Below are 12,191 nucleotides of genomic sequence, written 5' to 3'. Positions count from 1 at the left end.
TTTGGGAGGGAGCAGAGGGATGCCAGTGCAGCCCACGACAGTGGGAGGCTCACGGGCCAGAATGTTGGATCACTGTTGGAGATGGAATATTATGGAGTTATACAAACCTTCAGATGCATCTTGTATTGTCAGAATCCGTGGTATTGATGATTCTGAGATTGTAGAAAGTCTCTGTCTTTCTGCCCCGTTGCCAAAGAAGAAGCCATAATTCGTCTGTGCTGGTTTCAAGGTTGTTTATTCTTGCTTATCTCTAACATGTTCTGCTGCCCTACTGCAGGTCTGTCCTGCAGGGCAGCGTGTGGGGCTCTGCCCTCAGTGGGATGTTACAAACATTAAATACCAGAAACTACCTGTGCTATATTTACAATAATGTGCCCATATCTGTCACCTACGTTGAACAGTGTGTCCCCAGCCTAAACCAATAGAAAAATGCCAACACTACAGTGAAACATGGAGGGCATGAAGAAGGAGAAAAAGGACAAGACACACCCAATTTCCTCCATCTTGTGCCCTTTGGACCCCTAATCTGGAATCCTAAAATTTTACTTTTGCACCCGTGCTACACTTAATTATTACTTATATCAAACACTCAGAGCTTGTAATTCATCCTGTAAGATTGAAAACTCTTTTCCATGGACAGAGATCAGAGACAGTGTCTCTCGGGGCTCTGTACAGGGGGGTTCCTGACCCCCTGCCAGGGTCCCAGGCCTTCCAGGGCAGCCAGAGGGAAGCTCTGGATTCCCATATTGTATGACTTTGTGTTCTATTCTCTTGTTCCAGGTGCAAGAAATAATTCTGTTTGTTTCCAGGGAATGCAGAATGAAGCCCAAAAACCAAAAGTCTGTTGCAGGGATTTCTGTTAAGGCTCAAAAAACAAGCACTTTTAATTTGAGATAATGCACAACATTACAAATGGATGTCATTAATTCTGAGTGGGTGCTTGGCTTTGAAGTTATTGTGCCTCCCTGTACCACTGCCAAAGATATAAGCATGAGGGTAGCATTAAATAGGATACGACGCAAAAGAAAAAGTAAATTAAATGTTATGTTTATGTCCTTGTAATTGTTATAGTCCACAGTTATGGGATTAGAAAGGGAAGAAACAGAGTTCAGGTAGTCTGTTTAGGTAAAGCACATTTTTCCTTGGATCTTAGATGATCCATTTACTCTTAAGCTTTATTTCTGCCATTGAAATTTAGTAATAATTGTAAATATATATATTGATCCTGTCAGAGGACTGCAAATCCCTGAGGGATCTTCAGGTGAAATGTTCACTAGCAAAATAGGTTATATCATTCCTTGGACTCAGGTCTTATAATTTCCTTGTTTTCAAAATTTGATTTTATTGCTGGTTGTTCAAAACTAAGGTCAAACCCTCATCTCTTATACTTGCAGATAAATGAGTAATTATTGCTGAATTCAATGACACTATAATGTATTGCATTCCTCACTAAAGCATCTAGCTCTGCTCCTTTAAGTTTCTGCTGATTCTTTCATGAAACATATAGTACAGGAGGCTGCTTATATTCCTTTTGGAGACTGGATTTTTCCTCTGAATACCTAAGCAATTATTAGATATCTTACCTATATTGCCTAGTATGATGACGGTACCCCCTTCCATTTATATTAACTCTCTTCCACAATGTGGCCCTGTGCTTTCTTTGGAATTTTTTCCTCACCATGAATTCCCAAATTTCTATTCAGAACAATCCCTTTTATTTACTGTCTGTCATTACTGGCTGCCACTCCAAAGTTTTATACATCTTTTTCCCCACCCTTATATGCATTAAGCTGCAATTTTTCACTTCTGGCTTGGTTTAAATAATGTAAATCCTTGTCTGATTGTATTACTGCTTGTTATTTATGGTGCCATGGTGTACACTTTTATGTGCAGACTGGGGAATCTTCTTTTGTGTGCAGTCATGGAGATCATCTTTATAAATAATGGAAAAGCTTACAATTGTGATTATACATCTCTTTGCAATACCTGTATAACCATTGTGTCTCTAGCACTGAAAAGACATCTCAAAGACATGTGAAAGGGAAACAGTCTTATATGCACTCTTTCCATGGAAATTCTTGTTTCCTTAGACAAAAAAAAAAACAACAAAAAAAAAACCCACAAAAAAAACCCAAAAAAAAACTCAAAAAACAACAAAAACAGAGAGCCTTGTTTATCTTGGAATGCCTCATCTCCTGAGAATATATATTGTGAAGCTCTCAGTGCCACACTTTCTTTAATTAGTGGTAAGATGACCTGTTGCTTATATGACCAAGCTGCATCCTGTGCACCTCTTCCACAGCTTCACCTAAAGGGAAACTGGGGCTTTAAGAAATAATATAGCAGACAGAATTATTGAGGCACGTGCTTGAGATATTGCTACTGTTGATACTGCTTCTCCTTTCTATCAACACCAGTCCTTGTGACAGCCGAGGCAGTTCATGTTTTGCTGGAAGGTCAGGTTTCTAAGAGGAAGCTTAAATAAGCAAAGCAAAGATCTCTTCAGTCTTTCTGCACAGCAGCAGGGTAAGAATATGGCCTATGAGAAAGAGCCAAGTTACTCACCATTGCTGTCTCCCTCCTCCCCAGGGGGCTGATGGCAGCGGGAATGACAGCAGCCTTGTCATCAATCACAAAAGCAGAGAAGTTCCTTTAGGGAGCCTGCCTTGCTGATGCTGCAAATGCGTTTAATGGATTTGGCTGATCTGTCTGTAGGATCTGTACGTATCAAGCCAGGTTGGAATAGAACAGAGCAACATATGGCACATCACATGCTTGGAAGGCCACTCCTGCACAGGCTGAGTTCCTTGTATTTAATTTAGAGACTGCTAAACATGGCTAAACTGTGCAAGGATCTGTGACTGTGGCTTAACGATGGCAGGTAGCTCAGCCCCACACAGCCTCTTGCTCACTCTCTCCCAGTAGGATGTGCAAGGAAACAGAAGGGTAAAAGGGAAAACTTGTGTGTGTTGAAATAAAGACAGTTTACTAGAAAGAGAAAAAGCTTAATGCACAGGCAGAGCAAAATAAAGAATTCATCCACTATTTCCCATGGGCAGGCAGTGCTCAGCTATCTCCAGGAAAGCAGGGGTTCCTCACTTGTAATGGCCATAACTCTGATCATCTCCCTCTTTCTCCTTCTTCCCCCAGTTTTGTATGGTGAGCTGCTATGTGCTAGGGGATATCCTTTCAGGTGCTTGGGATCTTCCATCCCAACTGTGTCCCCTCCCATCTTGTGCACCCACAGACTACTTGATGGCAGGGTGACATGAGACGCTGTAAGGCATTGACTGTATAAGCTGCTCAGCAGTAACTAAAATGCCCCTGTGCCATCAACACCATTCCCATCATAAATCCAGAGCACAGTCCCATACCCCAGCTATTGTGAAGGATCTAAACATGGTAAAGACTATCAAATAAATTAAACAGGAACAGAAAATATTCCTGGGTGCTGGCACTCTATCATTGTAGTCCTGCATTGTTAACAAGGTCCCTGGCATGGTGTTGGGCACTTTTCTCTCCCAAACAACTCCAGGCATGGCTCTTAAATTAGCATGGGCAAGGGAGCATCTTGCAGACTGTTGGATATGGCCATATCATAGCAGAGGACAAGAATTACGGGGAAAGCTGCCAGTTCTCCATTTTGTGCCAGGTAACAGTTTTTATCTTGTTTAAACTACTACATAGATACTGTGTGCCTAAAGACCCTTTTGAAAAATTTGTATTAAGTGGGAAGAATGGAAGGGGAGAAATCCTCTAAACAATCACTGAAGTGAAGCAAAATATATGCTTGATTTTGAAAGGCACCAAGGAAAAGATCTTGAAATTCACAGCAGTGAACTATACTTGTCCTGTGCACAGAGAAATAAATTCTCATCAGAGTGGGGGAAGCAGAGTAAATTTTTGCAGTAGTGTATTGGGGCCTTAAGTTAGCATCTGCTCACTGTAGCAGTAGGCAGTGGGTACATACTTACATACTGCAGATCCACTGCTGCAGGGAAGGCAAGATTTGCCAGCTGATCCCATGTTGCTCATGCTGAGACTGTTGAAGGCTGTTTTGGCTTGTTCACCTCCTATGAAAATGCTACTCTCAGTATGTTTAAAGATATTCTCAAAAAAAAAAAAAATCCTAGCACATGGCCTGAGTTAGGCTGTTGTTGGTCCCATCATAAGTACAGGTACATGGAGAATGCCAGAAGCTAGGAATAATCTTCCTCCTGCTTGAGGCAGCACACAGGCTACCCAGTTATGCAGCTCTGAAACACAGACTTACCTTAAAGAGATCATAAGGAAACAGAAGGAAAGCCAGGAACCCAGTTTGTGTGTGGGGAGCATTAAGAAAAGACTTAAGAAAAGTTTTCCATGATGAGATGATCCTAATGTCTTCTTTGGCGTTTCACTGTATTTTTTTTTTCCCTGTTGTTGTTGTTGTTTGGTTGGTTGTTTTTGTTTTGTTTTTTAATATCTTTTTATTTAGAAGTAGAAGAAAGGTGCAGTGCTCTGTTAATTTAGAATCTAGTAAATGCTGAAGTAGAAATGTTAGAGCTGAATGGTTGGTCTGATGCATATACTGGTTTGAGATATTGTTTTTGCTCAGCATTGTCTTTCAACTGTACCAAACCACAGTGACAAACTCACAACTACTGCAAACAGTACAGGAAACCACTGAGCCGTGCCCGAGCATATTTCACACAAGATTTTACTGAATGGTTATTAAATTTGCATTGTCCAACTGAAAAAGTGTGCAGTCGTGATAAGTGCACATTTTTTGAATAACATGATTGGTGTTTGCATACAGTGTGCAGCTGCTACTTCCCATTATTGCTAGAAGTCCAAATTCAGCTGCTGTACAGGATGGGGTTGATGAGCCGGTAAAGTTTTAGCAGTTACACAAGATAGAAAGAGAGGAACTGTTGTAAAAAAAGGGGAGACCTTCATGCTCTAATGCTATTGCTTTTTCAGTTATTTTCAGTGCTTTTCCAAAGCATCAGTATCAGTAATAGCCATTTCCACCAACAGCAAGAGTGAGCAGGCCTATGTGTTTTCTAATTTGTGCTGAAGCCTAGGAGTGTTACATTTGTGAAAGTAGAAATAGAGGACAACAAGGCTTGTTTGCACATGCTTCCTGACCAGGTTACACTGGTATAATTCATCCCAGTTTATTTGTTTGTCATTTTTTCTAAATGTGATAATATTTCCATTAAAGCAATGTCCACTTATACAATCCTGCATTTGTTGCCTTCTGGGTTAGTCTGCTTATCTTAACCTCCTAGATTTCATGTTAGCATGATCAACTAATTGTCTCATAATCTGTAAGAAAAATCTTTTAACATACTTAACAGGTGGTTTCATATTGTCTGAGCACAGTAGAAAGGCTTCAAACTTTACATCCCTCATGCAAAAGCATGTGTGGGATGGCCTATGGAATGTATGGGATGGCCTGGATTTTCCAGTACTTTGTGGCTGGCTGCAGCAAAAATGCATGCTTCACTCCATTATTTACAACTGTAACAGTGAGAAATTACAAAACCTACTCTTCATTAACCTCCAATAAGGCTATTTCTGCAGCCAGTGATTGCCATTACATTGATGGAGTGCTGAAACAGCTCAATAGTCCTGGCTGGCCTGTCTCTCCTGTGACTGCACTGCAGCTCCTGCCTCCCACCACTACCCAGAACACATCCAGCAGAAGCTGCTCAAATGATTGATGAGAAAAGCAGCTCATAAAGGCAAGCAGAGTGCCTGAAGCAACAGCTGTCTAGCCCTGTCCCTGCAGTAATTAGATAAATGAACCTCAAATGAAATCTTACAGGCAAGAGTAGAAGGAAGTTATAAAATCCCCAGTGTCAATCTCTGCTTGTGTTGCCTCATCCCAGTCTGTGTTTGTAGCTCTTGGTGTGTGATACAGATTAGACACAGTTTTCCTCTCCCACCTCCCCTGCTCATTTTGCTGCTGGTCCTGCAGACAGACCCCCATAGGCACAGGAGACATGGCAGTGTCAGGGGCTGGACTCTGCCTTCCTTTTTTTATTTGTTTGGCAACAGCTCTACTGTGCAGAGTGTGCTGAACCTTTGTCCTTCTCCACAGAGTATGAACATAACAAAAGGTCTGCGACAGGTCACAAACTGAGAAAAACCTGCAATTAGCAAATTCCTTCTAGAAATAGTAGGTGTGTTTATGGGATGCATTAGATAAAAAAGGAGAAAGAGAAATGGCTCAGGCAACTGAAATTTTCATAGAGTTGATAAAAAGTTTTATGCTTATTTTAACAGTAAAGTAGTATAATGATAATACATCAGTTCCCTAGGTTTTCCCTTGATGCTACTGAATGGTACCCATGAAGGAGCCCATCAGTGCCAATAAAGAGAAATTTATGAAAAAAAGTAGATCTTTATACATAATCAGAAAATGTATATGCTTTTAAAAATTGTATATATAATTGAAATACATGCAGGTATGTGTGAAATAAGTACATAGACAAATATACAAAAAAAAAAAACCAAACCAAAAACAAACCTGTTGAGGAAGCCTGAACAGTAGAGCTCTGATTCTGCTTTTATTTGTGGCATCTCACATCTGGAGTAATATTGTGGAATTCAATGGCTGTAGAACTCATGTAAGAGCAAGTCATGTCTTTGAAGGCAGGAATTGAAATGCAGAGAAGTAAATGGGAGTGGTATTGAATTAAATAGTTGTCCAGTGAAATACTGTAAATTCATAAGAGAAAACACATTAAAAAAATGCTACCATCATGAGCAGAACTAAGAAATGAAGTTATACCCTGTAAAAGGCACAGAAGTGATGCAGAATAAGTGACCTTTTCTTTTATTCTGTCTCTCCACTCCTAAGATAGAGCAATTCTTGCTGACTTCAGCCAGATTTGCATGGGTATAACAGATTAAAATTAGGTCCAGGTTGTTTGTTTTAGCAAGAGCACATCTCAGGAGGTTGCTTTTGTGTTTCCCCATAGAACAATCGGAGGTGAATCTAAGGCTGGGCACTGTCAAGACCTGATCACTGGAATTCAAATGAGACTTTCTGGCAGACTGAGTGGTCTCATTAATTGCAAGTGGTATCTCTGAGATGCTTCAAGTACAAGAGATTAGTGGGAAACTCTAGCAGTGGACTGAAGGAGTAATGACGCATAGGAAGTGAAGCAGAAAGCCTTTCTTCTTTTTAAAGAGAAGTTCAATTTATACTTTATTTAAATATAAATTGCAAGCATAAAGTGTTAACATTCTTAAACTTCACTCTTCAGTTAGTTTCAAATCAATCATACTGTATTTCTGAGTTCCCCAGAGCAGCACCATGATCTTCAGCCTGTCTGTTCCTTACATTGAGCTGAAGTCTTTTAAGCCCAGTAAGTTCCTGTGCTATCCCCATAGCTGGCTGAGTTACATTTGCCCATCCTTGTGCTGGCTCTCCTGTGGTGTGGATTTTCAGGGGCCAGCACAAACTCCGAGCCTCCCCTGTTAATCCCCCAGCTATAAATTGCATGAAGTACTGTGAAACAACAGAGCAGGAAGCTGTGGTCTCCCATAATTATTACTGCTGTTAGTTGATTTACTCTCATCATAACCACTGTTGGGAAATGCTTTGCCTGAATTCTTGGATTTAGGTTACAAGCATAATAATGTTTCATAACGGGGTGTGGAAAAAGTGGCTACTGCCAGTTCTTTGAAGCCAGTCAGTGACTGGATCTCTCTGTGTGCCTGGCAGTGAAGTAAGCTCTGACTGTGCCTCCTGTACAGGTGGACAGTATGAAACAGGTTGCACCACAGGCTCAGTCATACTGCATTCAGACACAGACATCAGGAGGGGTCCTAGATCCCCAGTCTCAGGCTGATTCTCAGACCACGAGCTTACCTTTCTTCTCAGAATTTATATCTGGCTCAATGTTTTAAAATCTGTTTTGGTCTGCCTAGTTCATTGTGCCACTGCTACATACATAGTTCTGAATGTGTTTCTCAGGACAAAAGTTTGCCTGTTTTGCCTGCCCATTGGGGTATTTTTAGAGTCACAGCTCCCATGGCATATAGGGGACCTACAGTCTTCACAGATGGGATCTAATTGTTTTCTCAATTAATGTAATGTAAATCAAGAGTAATTTGAAAGGATTGCACTAGTGTGAAACTAGCCTGGAAGATATTTAAGTGCCTACAAATTACCAGATGAGTTCAAATCATCTATTGTTACTACTTGTATTCTGTGTCCATGACACTCATTTGCTTAGCTTTATTTTGCTGGCATGTAGTTTTGCTGGGGACTGTAACACAGACTTTAGCATGTGTGCACTATGGAATTTGGGCCAGGCACTGTGCTGCCCAGAAGGAGCATTTTTATTATGCTCGGAGCAAAAATAACAACTTTAAGCAGTCTATAATGTAGACACCTACATCTTGGGTAAGCTTTTAAGATGCCTGTGGTGTTATAGAGAAAGCATGAGGTATTTGTGGAGTTCATCTGTTATAAAACAGAACATGCAAATTCAGTGCTAGAAATGTCTCTTCCTCTCTATTGCCTGCAAAGGGGTCAGACAACTGACTCAGATGGAGACAGCTCCTGTAGGCTGATCTAAAAGGAGGTGAGCAGAATTACCTTTGATGTGGTGTCCCAAGGCACACAGACATCTTCATGATGAGTAAGAAGTGGTCCAGCTAAGAGGATATCCACATGTAATCAATACAATATTCTTCTGCCCTAAAGCATGTGAATGTGCCCTTTTCCAGCCTAAACTATTTTAGGATTCTGTGTAGTCATGGCACTTGGGGACATGGCTTAGTGGTGGACTTGGAATTTATATGTTAACAGTTGAACTCAAGATCTTACAGAGTTTTTGCCAACCCATGCAATTTTGTGATTCTGTGAACCATTAGGTCTCAAACCAAAAATCCGTAATGCACAGAAGTACAAAGGTTTATGGCAATAGCAGTGTTTTTCTTGAGAGATGTCTTTATTTGGCAGTATTGAGGAGCAATATATTCTGTTTGACAGTTCCTGGGGCTTCTGAGTTGGGCATTTTTTTGTTTGTTTGCTTTTTTCCTTAATAGAGGTTCATTCCATTTATCTGATGCTAGTAAATTTTTAGAATTTCAGTTAAACTAGTATTTTACTCCTGGGAAAGAGGAACCTGATTCCTTAGCTTCTATCACTATAGCTATTGGAAGTTAGAAGGATTTGTAGTATTCCTTCAGTAAGAAGTGGCAGGTATTAATCTGATTTTGTGTGAGCAGGTTTAAATCCAGCCCATGCCAGTGGTATTATACCATAACCAAGCAAGTGTAGCTGCTGTTAAAACTGCATGCCCATACAGTTTGAGGCCAGAAAGAATTCTTAGACTGCCTGTATATGAAAGGTTGTTAAATTTCACACACTGTCCATTTCCCAACCCCCAAAAAAACTTAGCCCAGAGTATTCTGTTAACTCTGCTTTGCACACAAAGATAAGGATCTGAAGGACATGAATTCACAGCAGCCAAAACTACACATAAGCTTATAGGGAAAGAGCTTTCTAAAGCAAGCATTTTAGTTAAATTAGTTGAAGAATACAATTTATTTTGTTTTCCAGAATATCAGCCTCATGATATTGGTATCTACTTAAAAATGTGAGACAGTAAAAGAAATCCAAAGACATATGAAGTTGAATATAGGAAAACAGCACAGGATTGATGCTACCTTTTATTTTCTTGCACCCCAGGGATTTATAGATGTACTCCCTTCTCTGCTAACTTGACCAATAATGACCAGTGCTTCCCTTCTGATCTTCCAGGAGACCTAGGGCTGGAATTAACAGACCTTGCCCAGTCCATGTGGACTGACTGGGTGTGTTGGCTGCTGTTGTCCTCAGCAGAAGTCAGCTCTGCTTAGGGTTGGGTCCAGAAGAATGCCTTTGGCAAGACATTAGAGGTGGCTTTCTACCACCTCTAGTGGTAGAAAAAAAGTTAGAGGTTAGGCTTCATAAGCAGCACAGCTGAGAACACATTCCTACCCAAGCAGTATTTTTCATTTTTATCTCAGATAATTGTGTAGAACTGAAATTGTGTGAGCAGATTTGTGACCATTTCACCATTTAATGACAACTTATTTTGCCAGGTTAAAATACGGAAGTTAAATTAACCATTTGACTCACTGTCATACAGAGAAGATGTCACAGAAATACTGAATAATACCAGTTAATATCTGGTCTCATCCTGTTGTCTTCAAAGGAGTTGTGTCAAAAATTAATTTTCCCAGATTTTACATCTCAAAGTAGCTGATTTATTCTCATGCAGGGTGAGCTTGGCCCAGCATGAGATGGCACCTACATACAAAGAGCAGCAGCCACAGTGAGACCAACAGGAACTGCAGCACATCTTCTGGGGTTGCAACCTCCTCCCGGAATGCATCTGCCATTCCAGCAGCAGATGTGCTCCCACCCTGTGCTGACATGACCCTTTGTGGTCACTTGCATGCTAGATGTGGGTGGGTTTAATAGAAGTGACATATGATTAAGAAGCATCAACATGTAAGTTGTGTCTAGTCGGTGTGAATGCCAGTCTGCTCTAGGAGAAAGTTGTGCAGGTGTGACTAGAACTGGCAGACAGGTGATGTTCGCCCTCTGAAGTCAGGAGCTCACGTGCCTGCCAGTGGTGAATTTATGGCGAAAACCAAAGCTAGATTGATTGTCATCAGTTTTACTTACATCTAAATTGCTTACCAACTCAGCTAAGGATACAGCATAGCCTCATTAAATCTATGAAGATTTATTTTTGTCTCAGGAATAACATCTTATTATGTAGCTATTTAATGAGTTGTGAGCTAACGTGTTTTAACAAATCTTTTATCGCTTATTACATTCTCTCCCTTGACAGTAATTTCAAAATCTGACCATTAAAATGAAACTCTTTTCACAACTCTTTGATGATGGCACTGAGAACTGTGCATTTCATCTTTGCTTTTGGCTTAGAATTGTAAAGGTGGAAATTATAGATCTGCCTTTTATGGGCTCTTATTGATCAGGCTGTTTCGTAGAAACCATAGCAGTTCTGAAAGCTTAGCAGTCTGGAGGATCTTTCAGCTTTCTTAATTGGGCCACCAGGGTATGGTTAATTTTCAATTTACATTGAGAATAAGGCAAAGTGATGCAATACTTCCTCGTTGTACTTGAGTAGCATCAACACTAAAACACCATGATGTGCATTGTTAATTCTCAATACACAAGTTCTTGTTGAAATAGATTGAGAGTTCTGGCTTCATTCACTTCGTAGTTTAGGACAAATTCTGCCTAATATTTCTTGTGTGTTTACTGGCTTTCACTGAGACACTAGCTACAAAATGCAAATATGGTTTGGTCAAGTGTAGGTGGAAAATTCATTCAGTATACCAGTTGTAGAGAACTGATGTTACTAATGCGACTAATGAAACCTGCTCATATTTTGTGTGTTTGCTGACAGGTCAAAGTCATGGTGCGCATTTCTTCCACGCTTGCCAGAGACACGTCTGAGTCCAGCTCTTTCCTAAAAGTTGACCCCCGTAAGAAGCAAATCACACTGTATGACCCATTGGCCTGTGGAGGTCAGAATGCTTTCCAGAAAAGGGGCAGCCAGGTTCCACCCAAGATGTTTGCTTTTGATGCAGTTTTCCCTCAGGATGCATCACAGGTAGGCCCTGTATGATCAGAAGAGTTATCTAAGCAGCCAAATTTATTTCTGCTGCAGCAGTAGTATTTTCAGTGAACTTCTACCAGGGCTGGATTTGGTCTGCCATGATCATCAATAATGAATTTGGTTTATTAAATTTTTGCTGAAGAATGGTATGTTTTCTTTATTCTTTAGTGTAAATAATTTCCCCTAAAATTATACATTCAATAAATGTGCTAAATGGTGCCTAATAGGAAAATCCTCAATATCAACAAGTTACTGTGTGTTATAAAACATTACTGTTGGGTGTTTACAGAGATGTGATCAGAACTACAGTTCTCTAATGCAGTTGTCTATTACCTAAGGGATCAATGATTATTTTTACAGTCTTCTACTGTACAGTTTGCAATAAGAAAATTGAGATTTTAATCCACAGATTTTTATTAATAAGTATGTATTCAGGTTTCTTATCATTATCAGACTTTGGTTTGATGAACTATGTTACCCATGAGGACAGTAAAAGAGTAAAGAAACATTGCAAAGTTTAATTAGAAATTAGTCCTGTAAGGCTGG

General features: G+C 40.2%; 1 protein-coding gene across 2 annotated transcripts in view; it reads left to right on the top strand.

The window, feature by feature from the left end:
* The window catches only part of KIF26B (kinesin family member 26B), a 292,881-nt gene that overhangs the window by 214,912 nt on the left and 65,778 nt on the right, over positions 1 to 12,191 (top strand). For both annotated transcript variants that reach the window (XM_085576933.1, XM_021550443.3), the window contains exon 6: positions 11,433 to 11,639. In XM_085576933.1, coding sequence (XP_085433059.1) covers positions 11,433 to 11,639 — 207 coding nt within the window. The remainder of the gene's footprint in view (positions 1 to 11,432; positions 11,640 to 12,191) is intronic.

This window comes from Lonchura striata, chromosome 3 (genome assembly GCF_050655825.1).
Source record: "Lonchura striata isolate lonStrDom1 chromosome 3, ASM5065582v1, whole genome shotgun sequence".
Taxonomy (NCBI): domain Eukaryota; kingdom Metazoa; phylum Chordata; class Aves; order Passeriformes; family Estrildidae; genus Lonchura; species Lonchura striata.
This window is presented reverse-complemented; position numbering and strand designations above follow the sequence as displayed.